General features: G+C 47.2%; 1 protein-coding gene across 1 annotated transcript; it reads left to right on the top strand.

Annotated features, from left to right (window-relative positions):
• Window positions 1-213: 213 nt before the first annotated feature.
• Window positions 214-19,767, top strand: NUDT3 (nudix hydrolase 3; the record flags this gene model as incomplete). The annotated part of the gene is made up of 5 exons (XM_079546406.1): window positions 214-312; window positions 10,551-10,661; window positions 18,235-18,279; window positions 18,912-18,996; window positions 19,598-19,767. The coding sequence occupies 5 exons, from the start codon at window positions 214-216 to the stop codon at window positions 19,765-19,767; spliced, it is 510 nt and encodes a 169-aa protein (XP_079402532.1).
• Between the last annotated feature and the right edge of the window lie 287 nt (window positions 19,768-20,054).

The following is a 20,054-nucleotide window of genomic DNA, read 5'->3' as shown; positions in this document are numbered from 1 at the left end:
CGGGCGAAAGGCGGCAGCGCGTAGCGGGCGGCTCCCGGCCTGCGGGACACAGAGACCGACAGAGAAAGAGACTCGCGGGGAGGCGGGTCCCCCTCCGTCCCCCCCGTCCTTCCCCGCCCGCCCCTCGCGGGAGCCCCGGCGGCTCCTTCCCCGCCCGCCCCCGCCGCCTCTCCAGGCCTCGCCGTCCCTCGGGCCGCCCCTTGGGAACGGAGGATGATGAAGCTCAAGTCCAACCAGACGCGCACCTACGACGGGGACGGCTACAAGAAACGGGCGGCCTGTCTGTGCTTCCGCAGCGAGAGCGAGGAGGAGGTGAGGGCCGGGCCGGGCTGCGGGCGGCTGCTGCCCTGCGTTGCCCGTCCCGTGCGCAGCGCTGTGCGGGTGCGTTCGTTCAACGCTGGGAAAGTTGGGGCTCTCCTTCCCTTCCCCCCCCCCCCCCCCCCTTTTTTTTTTTTTTGCTTTTTTTTCTTTTTCCTTTCTTTCTTTCTTTTTTTTTTTTCTCCTTTATCTCTTTGCTGAGGGATGGTGGAGCGGCTCGCTGAGCAGCGCCGGGCTTTGGCAGTGGTTTGGAGCAAACCAGGCTGGCAGAACTTCAATCCAGAGCATCACATGAGATGGGAGAGGAAACCTGACCTTGGGTTTATAAAAAGAAACGGGGATAAAAGGGGACTGATGGAGTGCCAGGAGCTGCTGTCCAGAGAGGCTGGGGAGGAAGTGGGAATTAAAGGTAAATTGGGTGCTCTGAGAATGGCAGTGCTGCCAAGGGCTCGGATTGTAGCTGATGTTGGAAAGAGGAACTTTGCTCAGATGTGGATTTTTTCGCTGTTTTCTCTTTTAATGTGCCTTTTAATATGCACAAACGAGGCTGCAGGTCTTCCTTGCTTATTAGGGAGTCAGGCGCACCTCACTTCATTGACTGGCTCCTGAGTGGCTGTTCTGAAGGCTTTGTTCTCCTGATTATCATATTTGTAGCTACAGGAAATCGGAAGGGAATGCAGACAGTTTGCTGGAGGAAAGTCAATTAGCATACTGTGCAGTTATTATTTAACGTGGTGGTGGAGGCTTAGCAAAGCCTTTGTAGTTGCACTGTCACGGTGAAGAGTGTCAGCATCTCAAGCGTGAATGATCTGAAATAAATGTAACAGAAACTTGTTGCAGCTGAGCCTTCCCACCGACTTTCAGGAAATTTATGATCCTCTGAGATAACTATGAAGAAGACTGTAATCACATTGTGTAATGATGCTGGGGCTTATCAGCTTGCATGGTTGAAGGCATCTGAATTTCCTGATGCAACTTTACCCAGCTGGGGAGGCAGTTCTCCTTAAGAACCAGTTGTCAGGCCGCGTTAGGCATGGAGAACTGTGTATATTGGGGCAATGTGGGTTCTCACCTGAGTGCTGTTTGCTCCTTTTGGTTTTGTCCTTCTTAGCATTTGGCCTTGTGAGTGCTCACACCAGAGAAATCAGGTGTGCTGCACTGGTTTGTGACACGAAGGCACACTAATTGCTTTGTTAATGATGCAGTGTGGGATGTAGATTGATTTCCTCAAGCGTGCGCACGTCGGTGCTTCGTTGTGAGCCACAGAAAGGGCAAATTAATGAACTATGGTTTTGTTTTATTTTGAATTGGTCTCCCGAGGACTTCACGCAGTCTTTCAAGCAGTGGATTTATTGATGATATCTGTGTGTTTAATGGAGAGCTGGAACTGCGTCGTGCCTTCCCATCTATGGCGCTCCTACCGTGCGGAGTCGTTCAACAGATTCGTTTAGGAAAGTTGTTATCAAATATTGATTGATTACTTTTATTGAAGTGGGAATTAAGATCTCTTTAAAGGGTCTCTCTGGGCAGGGAGAAAAAGAGTGGAGCCAAAGTATGTTGGTAAAGATCTATTTAAAGTTTACTGTTGAAAAACGAAGGCCAAAGGCAAGCTTTGATAAAGGAGCATGCTGTACCAAAGCATTGTTTGTTTCTGCTTCTGGTTACGGCTTCTTTTAAGGGCTTAAGAAACAGTAGCTGCTCTCTATCCCAGCTCTCCTCCACTTCCCACTATGAGTTTAAAGAACTGCTTTGGAGTTCCTGATTAGTTCACCATTCAGACAGTCAGTGAGCAAGAAGCAGGAGAAATTCTGCTTTCCCTTACTGAGCAGACCAGCCTGATTTTTTAGGTTTACCAGTCTGTTACCCAGCAGTAAATGGGGATTGTAGAACAGAGCATCTTTGGCTGGGCGTTGCACTCGCGCATGGAGGCTTAGCATAACCATTCTTCTTGCTTCTTTAGTTGAAGTGATTTATTTTTTCCTTACACTGCTTGAGGTTGCACATTTTCTCTGTATTGTGTTTGGAATCTACCACTTCTGGACATGAGAGAAGCCAAGGAATGCCTTTGGAAGCACGAAGAGATGCCTTTGTCACACAGCTCTTTAAAAAGCTGCAAAGGGAGAATTGGTTTAAGCACGAACCTCAAACGGAGTGAAAATACTTTTCTTAATTGGACTGCGTGGAAAGTCTGTTTCTGTGTTGTTTCACAAGCAGTAAAGCACTGCAGAGGGCGGGAGGGAGATCAAGAGAACCAATGGCATTAATTCTAAGAGTGTGAACAGACTTCAAAGGACCTTTCAGCCACCCAGCGCTGGCACTCTGCTGTTCTCATCTTTTCACATGGAGTAAAATCCCGGGATATTTTGCTGGTTCAGTGTAAGCAGAGAAGGAGAGAACCCAGATCAAGAGAGCCCGAGTCTCGTGTTACCTCCAAAATCGCTCCTTATTGCCACTGTTGGTGTGTCTCAGTATTGCTGTTGTGTTATTCTTAAATAGTACAAGCTTTTTGTGTGCGTGTAGCCAGCTGTTTGAATGAGAAAAGGTTCTAGAACATGTCAGCAACCTCTCAGCATCACAGAGCAGATGGAAGCCTGCTTAATGGCAGCATCCCTGTTAGATTTTAACAGAAATAAAAAGCAACTGTTTGGCTTTAAGTCCCGCAGTGGTGTAGCTACAGGTTTAAGCATGCCTGCATTGTGTCTGGTGAAAGGACAAGCAGCTCATTAACAACTGGTATTCTTTAAAGCCGGTTGGAGGAAATGCTTCAGGAAGAATAGCACCCGGGATCGGCCTGGTCTTTTTTAATTGTGAATGGAGGCTAAATTAAGGTGAGAAAACACAACTTTCACACGGAGGCTGGTAGGAGCTCTGGCTCTGTCGTTCTGTGTGTGCCAAGCCAGCACTGTCACCAAAAGCCACGTTCGGGAGCCCCACGAGGCCTCAGTTGGGGAAAGCAGTTTGAGTGCAAACTGACTGCTCTCTTCTTGCCTCTCCTGGGTCACTTTGGAATGAAACTGGGGTGTAGTACAGCAGTTTCCAAATGTGAACTGTAGACTCTTGATGATCACACAGTGTTCCTACGCCGTCCTTTGTGCGTTTGCTTCAATATAAAAATATGATTAGCTGGAACCACTTGGAGCACTTTGCTGCCTGGAAGTAAAGGGAGCTCAGCATCATATGATCGTAGTGCTGTGTGTGGAATAGAGTCTGAGTCCTTGTTCCAGTGGCTCGGGTTAACTCTTGACATTCCCTTCAGCTACAGAAAAGGTTTGTGGTTGAAACCAAATAAAGTTCTCCCTGCCTGCTGCTGACGCATCACCACATCCCCAGTGGGAGACAGGCCAGTTCCAAAGTGGCCTGTTTGTGCTTCTGCCCTCTCTGCCGTGCTTATAACCAATTTTCTCCAAAAGCAGGGGGGTAATTCTTCCGCCAAACCGAGCTTTTATCTAAGAAGTGCCTTTTTGTAATGGAAGCCTGTGTAAGCAGTTCCATGGTCTCTTGTACTTTCCCAATCTACAGCAGGATGAAAATGGTTGCATTTTCACTTATTTCGCTGGAAGTTCCATAAACTGTTGGGTAACTGAAAAACTGCTTCAGTTTTTATTCCCCTGCAACTCGAGGAAAGGGCTGCACCAACTCAGAGGCACACAGGGAAGAGTCCTTCCAACCCCTGCGCTTGCACCCGAGAGCAGTGATGGCTGTGACTTCTCTTTGTAACAGCTCTGCATACGCTCTTTTATCTCAGTGTTTAATGTCAGATCAGAGTTTTTACCTGCATTTCTTGCCTTTCTCCCCTTGCTCTCCATGTGCTGTCACTGCCGAGGGCATTGCCAGGCTGTGGTTTCCTGCAGATGGAGCAGAAGCTGCTCTTTTCTTCCCCTTCTCAGGGTTTTATCATTGTGGGTTGGTTTTTTGTTTTGTTAACTACAACAAATCACTTTTGTGATTTCTCCAGGTTCTCCTGGAGAAACTGAGGCAGATCAAAGTTAGGGAACTCACAGTTCTGTGCAACAAATAGTGAACTTCAGCATTCAAAGGCCGTTTGTAATATCCAGTAATTGTGACTCAGTCGCTCAGTTTCCTTAAGCAGCAGTCTGTTCTTCAGTGGGAGCCTGGCTGCAGGGACCAGCCCAGGCTCTTTCAAATGTTGTGAGTACCATAGTTTGTGTCCCTGTAGCTGTGCAGAGGATAATGCACGCCACCCCTTTGTCCTCATAAATTTCAGGTTAACATGTAAAATTCAGAGGGATGCAGCTTCCTACTGGGGAGGATTTTACTTTCTTTTAAGATGCTTCAGGTGGTTCAAATGTTGTTTTCATCCTTATTGACTGGGATGGCTACTTCATCTTGTGTAACAAGGTTTACAGAATAGGTAGAAGGAAATACTGGTATATGAAAAGCTTCTCAAGAGTTTTTGTGGCCCTAAGGTACTGACATGCTTTATTTTATGAATAGAACTTGTTAAATAAAACAGTGAAGTGTGCGCAAATGCAGCTGCTGACATGCAGAGCCACTCAGGGCATGATTTAGGGGCATGATTTAGCAGAGGGTTGTTAGTTAGGGTGGTATGCTTAGATTGTGGTTAGACTCGATGATCTTTAAGGTCTTTTCCAACCTGAGCGATTCTGTGATTCAGCCTGTGTGAAAAAGACCAAACTCTTCATTTCCCTTTGCTACAAACGCAGTTCCAAAGCCAGCAGAAGGAGTCTTTGGAGAGTTGTACGAGCACCATGTGGTCAGCACGTGGGCTTTGCCAGGCAAACCGAGGCTGTCAGGTGTAGGGTCTTTGGGAGTGCCTTGTTATCAGTGCTTTTGCTTCTGAGGCCGTGGCTCGGCCCCTCCAGCTGCCTTCTGCCTTGCAGATAATTCTTGCGGTTATCCGAAACGCAGTCCTGCTCGTGGCTGCGTCCTTCTGTGGGAGCGAGCAGCCACTGTAAAGTTACCAGAAATGTGTAGTACCAGCGATGTGAGCGGTGGTGTATGGAAGGAGCGCGGTGCAGGATGATTGATTATCACTATTCTAAGAAGCAGGATTTTCTTTACGTTTTCTGCCTACACTTCTCACACTGTAGGTGCAATCAAAGTGCTTGAAATCGCATGAACTTTTCCAGCTCAGCTCTTTTCCCCTTTCTCAAGACTTGTGCTTTGCTTTTGTCATGTCCTGTAGGGTGAACAATTTCCCCTTCCATAGAATGGCCTGGGTTGAAAAGAACCACAATAATCATCCAGTTTCAACCCCCTGCTGTGTGCAGGGTCACCAACCAGCAGCCCAGGCTGCCCAGAGCCACATCCAGCCTGGATTCCAGCTTCCCACCATCCATTTGCTGCCTCTGTTTTCCAGGCCTGGCATCGTAAGTTAAATCAAAGTATGCCACAGAGCAAAATGTGGGTGTTTGAGCCCCGAAACATTGCTCAACTGAGAAAACTGTATGCTGTTGAGGAAAAGCAGAACTCCTGTGATGGTCAGGAGCAGGCTGTTTGGTGGCTTGCTGTTGAGGTTGTGCATTGCAGTGTGCAGGGCTGGCTGTGACCTGCTCACCACAGGCTGTGCTCTTGCTGCCATGTGTTGTGTTAGCTCTGTAACGTGCCCTGAATAGCAAGAGGTCACAAGGAGCTGTGCTGCGAGCCCCGTGCTCCTTGGCATGCTTCTTTGGGCCGTTCAGTGTTGGCAATTTGGCACAGCGTGTGGTTTGTGGTGTGGTGTAATTGAGGCTGTGTTGAATGGAAGAGTTTCTGCAAGGCTTTGCTGTGGGGAGCGGTGCCTCATGGCTCCTCAGGAGCACAGTTTGTCACCCCCTGTGTCCTTGGTGCTTCGAGGTGCTTTGATGCAGTCGGATGGATCCCCGTTTTATCCGTTATAAAAGCACTGAGTAAAAATATATTGGGGTTGTGAGAGCATTTGTTAACTTTGGGTAAAGCATAAAAGGTCTTTATAATCCTACGGTGTCCTGGCTGGTGATAGGGCAACCTATAGACACTCCCATTAAATTAAAACTTTCAAACAAAGGCAGATTTGTACAGGAGGAAGACACTGAAGCCGGCCCTCTTCTCCACCCATCTCCCTGAAAGTGTTGTGAGACGTGCTGGTTCCTTGCAGTCTGTGTTCTAATAAATGATGCTGAAGTGTGAAACAAGTTTTAAATATCGAGGGGAGGGGAGGTTTTCACTTCAGACACTCTGCAAACTCTTGGTTTTGTGACTTTATATTGGTAGAAAACATGAAATAAATACGAAGGCTGTCTCAGCAGCCGTAAGCTGTTTTCTGGCAGCAGGATGGGGTTGGGATTGGGAGCACCTATTTGCCATCTTTGCTGCCCCTTTCCTGCCTGGTTGCCTGTATGTGTGCTGGGAGGCTTTTCCTGGAAGGCTGGCAGGTAGGCAGCTCTGATAACATCGCAGGTTAGCTTCTAATCGTGCTGCAGCCCTTTTGGTCTTTGCTGTGATGCTTCCATGGAGCCTCTTTCTAGGAATCACGGTGGTTACAATGCAGCTACTGTTGTTTTATTTATGGGTGGCTGCTGTTTAAATCGAGCATTGCAAGAGAGAACCTGAGCCTCAATCTGCTCCGTTAACTCAGGTGCAGCTCGGCTGTGTGTGCCTGCAGCTTTTGCCATGTGGAGCGCCGTTATTTTGGGGGGGAAGCGATGTGATCTGTGTGTAATGAAGCCATTGTAAGGTCAGCAGTGAGTATGGGGCCCCCAGGCTTATCCTGGTGGCAGCCTCCTTCCCCTTTTCCCATGCAGCTCCCAGCCCTGTGCTGGGCAGCCTTGGATCTCAGTGCCCTTCCTGCTGCCCCGCTGCTGCTGAGCTTTCTGTTTGTTTGTCTGCATGCTGCTTTGAAGCTTGCTTACCATCAGTGCTGTGCTGTGTGGGCGCCCCTGCTGTAGACTTTAAACTTTTGCTTATTTTTCCAACCTTTCTCTTATTTCGTTGATTGTGGATGAGAGCTGCTTCTGAGCTGCCTTGTGCGTTGCCAGAGCGGCTTGTGTTGCTCACTTCCCTGCTTTGAAATGACATAATTGTCATCCAAATCCTGGAAAACAGAACTTGGTGATGTGACACGATACCTGAAAATGCTTTTCCCAAAAGGCTGTGAGGCATGGCTCCAAAGGCTGCCCTGAGGTCCCTGGTGGGATGTGAGCCTCAGGAGCCCTCTTAAAACAATTACACAGCAGGAATGAAACGGAACTGTAAACCTGCCTTTGTGTTTTGGCCTGAATGAAATCAAAACCAAACAGACAAAAGCAAATGACAAAACCGAAAAGTCTAGGTTGTATCCTAACAGAGGTGCCTATGGTAATTATCAAAGTCTTTCATTAACAGTGGATCCAGGATATCTTGTGCTGGGCGAGGGGCACGAGTGACTGAGTAGCACATCATTCTTCCATTTTGCTGCCTTAGCTCTAGAGATCTGGTGCTTTCCTCTCTGTTCTTAAGCAGATTTCAGAAATAAGCATTTTCTGCTTATGAATGTTTTCATTAAGGTCTCTTAGTGGTATAGAAATACACAGATGACTTTATGCAACAGATCCACAAGCAGTAACGTAGCTGTTAGGGGCACAGCCACCAGGTAGACCTCAAAGAACAGCATACACCATATTTCTGTGGAATTGTACTGCAGTAGGCTCAGTCTAAATGAGCAGTTGTGTAACATTTCTGTTGTAAAATAAAGGTGTCGTTCCTGTTCTGTGTCCGTAGCTTTTCAGTGCGAGTTGGAAATTGATTGTGACCTTGTTGTGGCAGAAATACCGTTCCATCTCTGTGTTGAGGGAGCTCAGCCCTGCTCAGCTGCTATCTCCCCATCTCCAGGTATGCTGCTCCCCCAGCCAGCTGTAGGGGCAAGGTTTTTGCTGAGGAATGCGGTTGTTATCTTGGAGCCAGCATTCAGGCTGCTCCTCCTCAACACTCGCTGCTGTGTTGGGCAGATGGCGTTTTTATTGGCTTGGGGGCAGTTGGTGAGATAGATGGACCGTGGCCCCTTGTGCAAATGGGGGGTTGGGGTTGGAGGGACCTTTTCACTGGGCGCCTCTGAATGCACTGCGTGCCTCGAGGTGCAGCTTTCAGATGGGTGAGGTTTAGAACAGGACGAGGTCTCACCCTCCTTGTGAACCTGGGCCCTTTGTGTGGGGAGAGCTCATTGGTAGCAATATCCTGTTGAAAGCTGTTCAGAAAGAGCGACCTTGGAGGGCACGCTTCCTGCACTCTCTGGATGGGATTTCCTTTTTATTAAACAGGAAATAGTCTGATTACATAAAAGTGTGAGAATGATAGGTCTTTCCTTCCCAGCACAGGTTGTTCGTGCTAATGCTATTTAGAAAATGCTCAACTGCCAGACCAGCTGAAGTTAATTTACTTTGACTAAAACTGTTGTTTACACCTAAGAAGTTCCTACTGGTGCTGGTAAAGCATTGCCTCGATCCAAACGATCCAGCAGAATTAAGGCAGCCCGTTCAGCTGCATTCATTCCTGGTGTATTCTAACCTTTCCAGTTCAATAGACAGACCGTGTAGGGCTCAGGGGTTTGAAGGGAACTGCTCAGTAAACGCTGCTGCTTCCCTGTATTGCAGGATTGAGACGTGGGCTCAGAGTGAAGCAGGAAAAGGAGGCTCTGGGGCATCATCTTTGGTAGGACCCACAGCAGGTTGCTGATCAGGGGCATTCTGACACTTGAGAACACAGAGTTGAGTTCCAAGCTTAGGAAAGGTTAGGCCAGCAGTTGCCAAAAGGTTCGTTGTGACCCCTCTTCAGTTTCTGCTTTAAGCTTTGCTGCTCCTGGTTGGAGCCTGCAAACGATCCATGTTCACACCTGGTGTGTTCCAGTCCATGGGCTGCCCTCATCGCTGGGCAACTGCCTGGATGGCCCCAAAAAGGAAAAAAATCTCTTTGCAGGGTGGTTGGCTGGCAGGTGAGAGCTTCCAAAATAGAAAAGTACTGCAAAACCCCAACTCCTGAGCTTGTTTTTGTCTCAGAAGTGTAATTTGGAGGTCTGTAGGTAGGTTGGTTCCTGAAAATCAGTGCAAATCTTCTCATGGTTTTCATTTCTCACACTTGTAGGTCAACATTTACACAGTAAAGCCTTGGATTTTAGCGTCTTGCTCAGTTTAACTACAGGATATCTGGTTGAAACAGTTATGACTGGCCTGTAACCTAATTGGACTGGTATGCTGGAAACTTTCTGGAGCAAGTTGCTTTGGCTCTGAGCTTTGTGCCAGTGAAATGATGAAGTATAGCATGATGACTCTAATGAACGAGCTTTGTTTAGAGAGCTGAAAAACAGTATTAGTTTTGTTTTTAGTTTCCATCCCTGCTCATGGATGTATCACAAATAGGTTTCATAAGCCCAGCGTCTCAGTTTTCTTTGGGGAATTTTCATCCAACTGAGGTTGTTAGTGAGCTTCTTGTCTCCAAAAGACAGCAAGAAGTTTAACAATGAGGCTGAACCCAACTGTGCAGAGCAGAATTACTTTGGAATAAAACATTTCGAGGAAAAACTCCCACAAAAAGTCTGTCCATCTATGCAGCCTTCTTGTGGGGCTTTTAGGTGGTTAATTACAAGCTTATATTTTGCTGGCAAATCCCTTTGGGCAACCTCATCCAAACCCGAGGTAACCGAGTGCTGGCCCCAGAGCTGAGCTCCCTGGTGCTTGCTGCAGGAGAGGCAAACAGGGAATTGCAAATCTTTGTTGAAACAATTTCACATCAGTTTTTTTGGTGGCCGGTTACCTGACCTGTGCATACCATCACCATGACTGCAGAAGCAATCAAGGCTGAAGGTCCTGGTGGAGTTGAGCTGCACAGGATGGAGGAGCTGAGCAACTTCTCTGCTGTTTTGCGTTGTTGCATGACAAATATCCCAAGCTGCCGAGGCTGTAGTGACTGCGAGGACAGCATTGGACTCTTACAGTGTAAACATTGTGATGCTGTATCACATAGCAAATTGTTGTTTCGGTATGCAGAGGCTTAATTTGTTCTTCAGTGCTCAAGAGGAGCAAGAAGGTGATGGTTGAAATAATTTGGAGGGCCTTGGTGTTGTTGATCACGCAGTCGGCACTGCTGCTTGCACTGGGCTAATGAGACCATATTGGAAAAAGCAAAGGGTTTTCAAGAGCTCACATTGCATTGGTCATGTTTGGAGCTGCGTGAGGTGCAAAGACAAATTCCCTCTTTCAGCTGGGCTCTAAGCAGCAGCACCGCTGTGTGTTCATGTATGTGCTGTGCTCTGTTCTCCTCAGGTGCTGCTGGTTAGCAGTAGTCGTCATCCGGATCGATGGATCGTCCCTGGGGGCGGCATGGAGCCCGAGGAGGAGCCCAACGTGGCTGCCGTGCGAGAAGTCTGCGAAGAGGTGAGTGCTTACAGAGCAGGAGCTCTGGGGGCTTTCGTAGCTCCAGCTTCTTTTCCTGCAGGTGAAGAGAAATCCGTGGGCAGTGCGGTACCTGCGTTGTGTGTATGGGGGAACCAGGGCCCGAAATGAAGGAAGGTGATGGACTAGATGGCCCTCTGAGATCGTTCCAACTCTAAGGATTCTGTGATAATTAAGGCTCTCATTTGGAATGAACTTTTTCTCAGCTTTACCTGAAAAAAGTTAAAATTCAGCTATAATCACTTCAATGCAATGATATCCTCCTTTTTTCTTTCTTTGTTGTACACTTTCCTAAGAGAACTTTAAAAAACAGCAGTGCTTTTGTGGAGCTGCCTAAAAATGGAGTGGAAGTGCACCAGACCCTACCTCAAAGATAGGAGTTTCAATAAGTTTTGTGTTGCTACACGTTTTGAGCTTTATATGAATACCAGAATTTGGTGGCAAGAGTTATGAGAACAAGGAGTTGTGACGTATTCATGATTTTAAGTTGGAGCTGTTTCAGAAAGGGAGGCAAACAGCAGCACACAGAATGACCTGCGTGGAGAAGGCATGCTTTTCTGTTGAAGCTGGAGGAGCTATTTTTCATATTTAATTAAAGGAATTTAAAGTCAGCAAATGGTAATTGACTACATCGCATGTAGAATTTGTCTTTAGGACTCACTTCTGAATATTACTGAATAGCAGAGATGCTCGGCTTCAGAAATGATTAAATGATTATATATGGATGACCAAGTAGGTCCATAGTTACATAAGGCAGGATTAAAATGCTTTCAAGAGGTTTATGAATCTTTGTGCTACAGGACAGAAACGAAGAGCTAATTGGTGGCCTTTGGGAGGAAGCTTCTCCGCTGGTTGCTCTGTTTAATTGTCTTGTATATTAAGGGTTTTTTTTCCCCTAAGTATTTGGAAATGCCTGTCACTGTTGTGTATTTCTCTTTGGACATTTTATAATCTATCAGTTTATCAGAAGGATATGAAGGATTATGCAGTGAACTTTATTTTAGGTCTCTCTAGTGCTGGGGATTGCTGCTTGCGAATTTTGTTTCCAGCCTGTAGTACAGCTCTTGCTTTTTTAGGAACTCGTTAATCTTTCAAATACGAGCCAAAGTGAGTTTAACCAGAACAACGGGAATATTTTTAGCTACAGAGTCCTGCTTTACAACCTAATCATTATTAATTATGAAGTTATTTGATACAGAAGTCAAAGGTTCATTCAGGAGATGCATGGCTTCGCCTTTCAAACCCCTAAAATAAATCTGTATCGACCCTCCCTCTCTCAGGCAGCGAAGCTTGGAAGAGTTGCTCTCTTTCCATGACATCTCAGTGGTTGAAAGGAAGCCTTGGCATGGACTCAATCTGCAGAGAAGGAACTGGTTTGGGCTGGCTGAGATAATCCCCTCTCACTCAGCTGGTGTTCCCTCGCTCGCTCACGTGGACTGGTGCCGAATGAGGGTGTAATTCAAACTGTGGCAGCCTGGCAGGGTTGAGTCATTCCCAGCAAACCACCTATGTGCTCGAACGCTGCTCAACAAACACTGAGCACAGCGAGCTCAGAAAGCTGCAGGGTGCCTAGCAGAGGTGCTGACCTCTGCCACAGCCTGTCCTGTTGGTGCCATGCAGCGGGAGGCTGCAGGGGTGAAGGCTCTCCTGCAGGCCCGTCGTACAGATAGAATTACCTGAGCACTCCTGCAGTGTGTGGTCAGACCAGCTGAAAAACACAGGACAGCTCGTAGGCTTATAAGGCCTTCCTCAAACCTGTTTGTGTTCCTGCGCTCTGCTCGCAGTATGTACACCAAATTAGAATGTATATCAGCTGCCTTGGGCTTGGTGAGCTGTTTACTGTAAAATGTTGCTGGGGAATGTGCCTGTGAGAGGGAAGTGTTTGCTATGCTCGTGCTGTAAAGGACTTGTGCAGCCTCCACTGCTCATCTGGCAGGGCAGTGTTTTAGGAGGCTGCTTGCTGGGCAACTGGTGTGCGTGCTAGCAGTGCTGGCTGGAACTTGCTGGTGAGAATTAGGCTGCTAATCCTTGTTCATCCTTTCATGTGAATTTCAGCTTTTTCTGTGTATGTGTGTGTGTTTGGGTGGGTTGCAGCTGAGGCTGCTTTGTGTGCAGGTTTGCTGCCTTTGCTCCTCTCCTGGGACAGGTCACGGAGAGGCCAGCAGGTCGGCTGAGCAGCTCCCACTGCCTGCAATCAGGAGAGAGAAAACCCAGTGTTCCTGTGCTGCGTGCACACAGCAGTGGTTATCCTGCAGGAAGGTGGCTTGTGTGCTGAGCAGTGATGGAGGGAATTTGCAGACTTGCATTTGCTGATGTTGGTATGCCTTTTCCTTTTTAATAAGAGCCAGTTGGAAGAGCTGGAAGGACTCAGTCCCCTTCAGTTGTGGTCTCTGTAGATGACAATGGACTGGTTTTTCTCAACTCAGTCATTTTTTTTTTTTTGCATGGTATGCATTTTCTTTCTAAAACATGTTTCCCTAAATGAAGAATTGTAACTTGTGCATTCTGTGTTTTAATTCCATCATCGATGTGTTTGAGCAATCAGACTTCTCCGCCTTTCCAGTTTTCAGCATTTCAGAACGGCTCTTAGGAAAACGAGGCGTTGATCGAGTGAAATCTGCCATCCCTTTGTCCCCGTTTGAGTTCAAGTCCTTGTCCTAGTTTACATAAGGACTCTCCATATTAATCTGTCCCAGCAGATGTATTAAAGCAGACAGGTACCAACACTTGTCACGCTTACCGCTGTCTGTATGCAATGCGAAGTGACGGAGCTCTGCAGGCAGAGTGCAGCAGATGAGCGCTCCAGCTCTGAGGGAGAGCCATCCTTCAGAGCCGGCCCCTCACTTATCATGGAGTGATCACAGAATGGCCTGGGTCGCAAAGGAGCACAGCGCTCATCCAGTTCCAACCCCCTGCTGTGTGCAGGTCACCAACCAGCAGCCCAGGCTGCCCAGAGCCACATCCAGCCTGGCCTCGAATGCCTGCAGGGATGGGGCATCCACAGCCTCCTTGGGCAACCTGTTCAGTGCCTCACCACCCTCTGGGGGAAAAACTTCCTCCTGATATCCAGCCTAAACCCCCCTGTCGCAGTTTAAAACCATTCCCCCTTATCCCATCCCATCCACCCTTCTGGCACACTGCAGCCAGTTGCCCACACAGCTGTGTGCTCCAGGTCTGTTCTCAGGTTCCCCTTTAGAAAAATTACATGGCCTTCTAAAGTACTGATCATCACCAGCAGAGTGTTTTCTTGGCTTCTTCCTTCTTGGATTTAGTTTCTCTCTGCTGTTGCATTCTCTCCTCAAAATGAATGTCATGTTGGGAATAAGGGCTTTTCATGGGTGCGAGCAACTGGTGAAGAACATGTTTTAGAAATAGCTGCCTTAAATTAAACTTATTATGGAGTGACTTTGAAGAAAGCCTCCACATTCATCTGTTAAACCCAAAGGCATTTAATTCTGCACTTACAGCATCTTTCACATCCTGACCTTTAAATACTGAGTAAATGTCAAGTTGTATAAAATTACACAAGTGTTGGTCATGCTTTCTTCATGGGGAGCAAAAGAAAGATAAGCTGTGCTTTATCTGTGATCAAACAGACAATGGATGCTGGTATCAGAAATCGTCCAGCTCACAGCACTTTGATCTGATTGCTGGACAGTAGTTTCCCTCCCAAGGATGGCTTATGAGCAGTCTTTTCAGTTTCATGTGTTCTGTGTGTGATTTAGGATACAAATAACGATGTCTTTCAGTGCCAGCATAGGAAGCCCTGTGTTTTATCTGAAATATCATGGCATTGGTTGTGAATGAATGAGGTGTGATAGCTGTGAGCTCTTCATAGATTTAGTAATGCTCTGTGCAAATTCCAGACCAGCTTCACTGCCATGTATCACCTTACGTACTCAAAACTCATATAAAAATGAGTGTAATGCGTGGAAATTCTTTACTCTGGTATTTTATAACCATATGCAGAGGTGTGCATCAGTTGTAATGCAGGAAAGAATTAGTTAAATAAATATAACCCTCTCTGAGACGCAGTGAAGGCAGCAAGAAAATTTGCCTAGCTGCTGTATAATTGGTGTCTTCAGAACTTGTCTAAGCTAGCAGCCCTTATGGGTGTGATTTACTGCCTTCAGTACTGCAAGCATTAGAGATCTGGGTGTTTTACCACAGTCCTCTTGCCCAGCAGTAACCTATAGTAGATGCAGGCTTTGAGCCTAATAGAGCAAAGTAAAATAGCTGAAATTCCAACCCACATTTTCCTTAGCTCAGATGGAAGGAAATAAAAGCTGTCCCTAGGAACAGATGGTGTTGCTGCAGGCTGCTTTTTGCATTTGACCCGAACTTATTTTCAGCTTTGAAACCTGAACCTGCTGTTCTTGGATGTCTTCGATAGTTTTTCTTCATTCAAACAAGTTGTTCCATGAGCAGCAGAGTTGGTAAAACTTCATTTCCTCCCCATTTTGGTTGCTTGTCCTGCGTGCCCAGCCCATCCCTGCCATGTGCTGGTTTGGGGCAGCTGTGCGTAGGGATACGCTCCTGCTAAGGCTGCCTTCCAGCTAGGACCACCTTAGGCATTGCAAACTGGTTTGGGTCTGCTGGATGCGTGGAGCAGAGAATGAGGAGCCTCAATGCCAGGCCGCCCTTGCCTGGGGAGCACTGCTGCTCAGTGGAGTTGTGCTTTTCACCCCTGCAGATGGAGCACAGTGCTGGGGCTTTTCTGTCTATAGATGATGGGTTTGGTAGCACCCTCCTTGTGCAGGTGTGTGCTCTGGGGGTTGCAGCACTGCTAATGCCTGGGGGGGGGGAACACATGCCCAAATAACTCGTGGTGCTGCTGCCAGACACCCTGCTGCAGCCCGCGGTTCTCAATCCAGTTACTACCAAGGAGAAAATTCCGGAGTCATCTGGTGCAAATTAAGGCTTAGATCCAGCGCCAGTCCTGGGTGAGTCTGTGGCTGGGCTCTGGCTTTCCAAGAAAATGCTCATCAACGTGCAGCAGGGATCAGGGGGGAAGTGCAGAGGGGTTGCTCCCCATAGAAGCCCTAAGAGGAGCCCGGAAGTTCTGTCACGGCCGAGCTTTCTTTGCTGGGGGTAGCAGCTAAGGTATTTTACTGTGGTGTCAGTGTTTACAGCACCTGTAAAGATGGGTGAGAGTCATTGGACTGAAAGATTTCACGGTCGATGTCCTTTGCAATCTTCAAGGCTTTACCATTTCTCACTTTGGTTATGGCCAGCCTAATGTTTGATTGAATCACAGCACTCCTGTCACCATTTGCATGTGATAAACTCACAGACAAAGGAAGCCTCGGTGCTTCTTTCAGTTGCCTGACAATAATTCAGTGTGGTTTTCCTACAGCACCTTTGCTTGGAGTCACGGTTTTGTGCCATTTGGATGAATAAGTCCAGGCTGAGTAGAGAAGGATGTCGGTTTGTAGACTGTTGCTTTGGATACCTCTTTGCTTCACCAGAACAAAAGGAAGGGCCCCGTGCCTGCCTGTGCTAGTGCAAGCATGCTGTCAGAGCCGGGCACAGGCTGCTTGGCAGTGCAGAGTTCTTGCTTAGTTTCCAGTCTGTGTGGCTGATCGGAGATGTATTTGTTCTCAGTCAGGTTGGAGAGCAGACAAGAAGAGCCCTGGCTCTCCATTCAGTGCCTCTGCAGGTAGGGAAGGAGAGCAGTCATTCAGTAATCTCCTCCAGGAGCAGGTGGAGAAAATTGGCTTAAAACCTTGATTTACCTTTCCCATTTGATTGCACTTCATCTTTGGACGTATTTATGTTGTGAACGTGGAAGCCTTCTGTCCTGCACCTCATTCCTGCTGGCTGAATGATAGGGCTGCTTATCTAAATAAAACAAAGCCACCATTTGAGATTGCCAAAGGAGTTTCCTCCTTGGAATGAGATCCTTTCAAAGTGTTTGCTGTCTGGTTCACTCCTGAGAGCCATTAGTAGCAGCTCTTCAGATGAGGTAGCGCTGCTCATCTGCAAAGGTCAGCCTGAGTTCTCTGTGCTTGCCATGCTGAGTGCATGCATGCGAACGGTGACCTTCGTGGAATTGCTCTTTGACTCCAGAAATAGCTTTGTGGTTCATAGCCAGTGACCCACCTATGGGCCAGCCAGAATGTCAGAAATACTGATGGGACAATAAATTTCATATCCAAAACCAGTGTAGGGGGTTGAATTGAAACGCTGCTTCCTATTAGTCGAGCTCAGAGAGTGTGTGATGGAAAGAATGCGGGTTTCAGGGGTAGCTTGGGGTGGTGGGAGCTATAAAGCCTTTGGTTCCTTTGGGGCAGCTGTGGGAGCAGCAATGGTGTTTGCTCTGACTGTTTTGGTTCAGTATGGGCTGGGAACTGAAGCACTTGGCTCCTAATTAATGAGAGGTCCTCCTTTCCAAAAGCATGTGACTCCAGCAACAGAGTAGTAGCTGAACAAACACAGAATGGTATCCCAGCTGCTCAGGACAGAGAGTTTGTGTAACTATTAAGCATTTAAATATGTAACTCCCCTCTCCTGAATACCTTTCCCTATAGAAACCCTGAGCCTGGCTAACTCGGGCTGCTGGGTTGATGCTGCAGGAGCAGAGGCACTGCTTTCCTGCAGTGCTCACCATGTGCTCCAGCTGCCAGGGTTGGCAGCTCAGTTTGCCTTCCAAACATGGCTGGGTTGTGGGCCATGCTCTGCGTGTTGTTTCACCCCAATTGAGTCACAGAACAAAATCCCACCTCATCTGTAGCACTTGAATTCCAATCATTCACAGTAAAAAGGAGCGTCTGTTACGGGAGGAGGAGGGCTCTGGGGGCAGGAGAGTGGGGTGGCATTTTGCATTCGCTTGGAGGATGTGTCTGAGCCCCAGCAGCGTGTGGACGTACGAACAGCAAGCAGGTGGAGGTGGAAGCTCGGTGTGGAAGGCGCAGCTGCTGCTTAGATCTCTCCTCTTTGTCCCGGCCTTTGATTCAGAAATCCTCCTTCGATGTGCTCCTGTGCTTTGTGCTGTATCACAAACACTCCTGTTCCTGTTGTGGAGGCCATGAGGCCACGTTACAACTCGGGTGGTGTTTGCTGTTTGCTGTAGCTTGCTTCAGACGGATGGAGGACATCCCTGAAATGCCTCGGAGATGTCAGGTTGCTTTGGTGCTGTGAGGATGTCTGACTCGTGCTTTGAAGTTATTTTCTTAAGCTGTAATTCTAAAAAGGTAAAACTGCTGAGCCCCAAGGCGATTTTTAGCTGTGCTCAGGCTGCAACAACCTTTAGAGAAGGTTCTGGTAGGAATTCAGGGTGTATTGATGTGCAATTAGTAAAGAATCATTTTTCGGTTTTTCTTCAGATTGAATTAAGAAACAAAAAATATTTGAGTGCAGAAAAAGAAGGGAAGAAATGCTGGGAATGCATGCATGGTTGGAGCTCACAAAACATTTGTATAATTTATTTTGTGACCATTAGCTGAATTACAGCATTTGCTTCTTGTTCTAAAGGAGCTGCTCCTGCACAACGAATGAGGAAATGTGTACTGACCTGTCGTTAAAGCCTTTCTTTTTTTCCTTTCAACTTTTCTAGGCTGGAGTGAAAGGGACGTTAGGAAGATTGGTGGGAATTTTTGAGGTAAGTTTCAGACACAGTTTGGGGCTGGAAAGTTTGGTTGAATAAAGTTCTCTTGGAGCAATAGTCACTTCCCAGTTTGTTGTGAAGTAGGGTGGGTGACTTGTTTGAAGAAAGGCTCAAAGTTCCTCATTTAATTAATATATATATATATATGTATGTGTGTGTGTATATGCTGATCTTTTTGGTGGCATTGCTCACCAGTGATTTCTGCTTCATTTGGAGTTAGCAGTGACAGGCCAGAACAACACTGAATCTCCTCAGTGCCTTCATCCCTTCGTCAGTGCCCCCTAAACACCAACCAGTCATGAGCAGCACTGTAACCATTTCCCAAAGTGATGTGGAGAGGTGTGAGTGCCCCCAGCAGGAGGGCAGAAACACAGGGGCACTGAGATGTGTGGGCAGGGGGTACCACAGAGAAACTGTTTTGCACATTAGGAACTGCAATATTTTTCTTGTCTGCTGCCCCTGCAGGTGCTTCCAGACCTTTCATTTAAGATGCAGTATTGTTAAGTGAGGGAAGCAGCCCATCATGCACCGTAGCATCCCAGCTGCAGCATGCTACTTGTGGCTGCGTGCTGCTGCCTTTCCTCCTCTGCTCACTTTGTCATTGCTCTGTTCACTTTGCCTTCCAGAATCGGGACAGGAAACACAGGACATATGTTTACGTACTGATTGTCACAGAAGTGTTGGAAGACTGGGAGGACTCTGTCAATATTGGTAAGTTTGGTTGCTTGGGGGGAAAAAAAAAGAATGGTGATCAAATAGTTCTCTAGTTAGTTAGCTCTGTGGCCTGGGAGAACTCATTTCAGCCATGCAGCTGCCTGTACAGCAGTGCTGTGTTTAATTCCTGCACCAGGCACAGAGCATGAAGAGCTTTCCTTCCTAAAATTAGAAGGAAATGTATGTGGGCAGTGTGGATTAATCATTCTCTATTTTCTTTTGAAATCTTTGCATTTAAATCAGGTTCATAAATGAAAATGAGTTGTTCCTCACAGTGTTTGCCAATAGCACTGTGGCACCTGTGAGCTGATCTCCTTAGGCTGTGTCCTTTCTGCCTTTACTGGAAGAGCAGGGAACGAGCACTGAGTTCACTTGCCAGTTCACCAAAACTGGCTGGTGGTTGAAGTGCTGTGGATCGTCCTAAAATGATTTCTGACTTGAACAGCAAATGCATCCTGGTGTCTTTTGCACTGCTGCTGTGTTACAGGCTGCAGCTGTTCTTGCAGCATGTGCACATGGCTGAAAGCTAATTCTTTCTTAAACATAGAAAGGTAACATCATTTTGCTGCACCTACTGATCTTTCTTTTATGCCTGCAGGAAGGAAAAGGGAATGGTTTAAGATAGAAGATGCCATCAAAGTTCTGCAGTATCACAAACCGGTGCAGGCCTCGTATTTTGAAACCTTGAGGCAAGGCTGCTTGGCAAACAACGGCACTCCAGTCATGACCACGACGTACTCTGAGGGCTCTGTGTCTGACATCAGATGACTGAGGACGTCCCTGTGAGAGAGATTTTGAAAAACAGACTGAAACATGGATTCCCCCCCTCCCCTCCCCTTTTTCACATGCCTCCTCTATCAAACAAGGCATGGGCAGCAGCCTGTGGCAGAGCAAGTGTTAAGAGTGCTGCAATTTAGTGCAAGGTGGGATTTTTTTTTGTTGTTGTTGGCTTTTTTTTTTTCGTTGTTGTTGTTGTTTTTTGCTTTTTTTGGATATGTATTTTGTAAGATACATTTTGTGCATGAAGTGCCCCTTTCCCGTTACACCGCTTCCAT

Source organism: Tetrao urogallus, assembly GCF_951394365.1.
Source record: "Tetrao urogallus genome assembly, chromosome: 24".
In the NCBI taxonomy this organism is placed as follows: Eukaryota; Metazoa; Chordata; class Aves; order Galliformes; family Phasianidae; genus Tetrao; species Tetrao urogallus.
The sequence above is the reverse complement of the archived record's forward strand: the minus strand, read 5'-3'. Positions and strand labels throughout refer to the sequence as shown.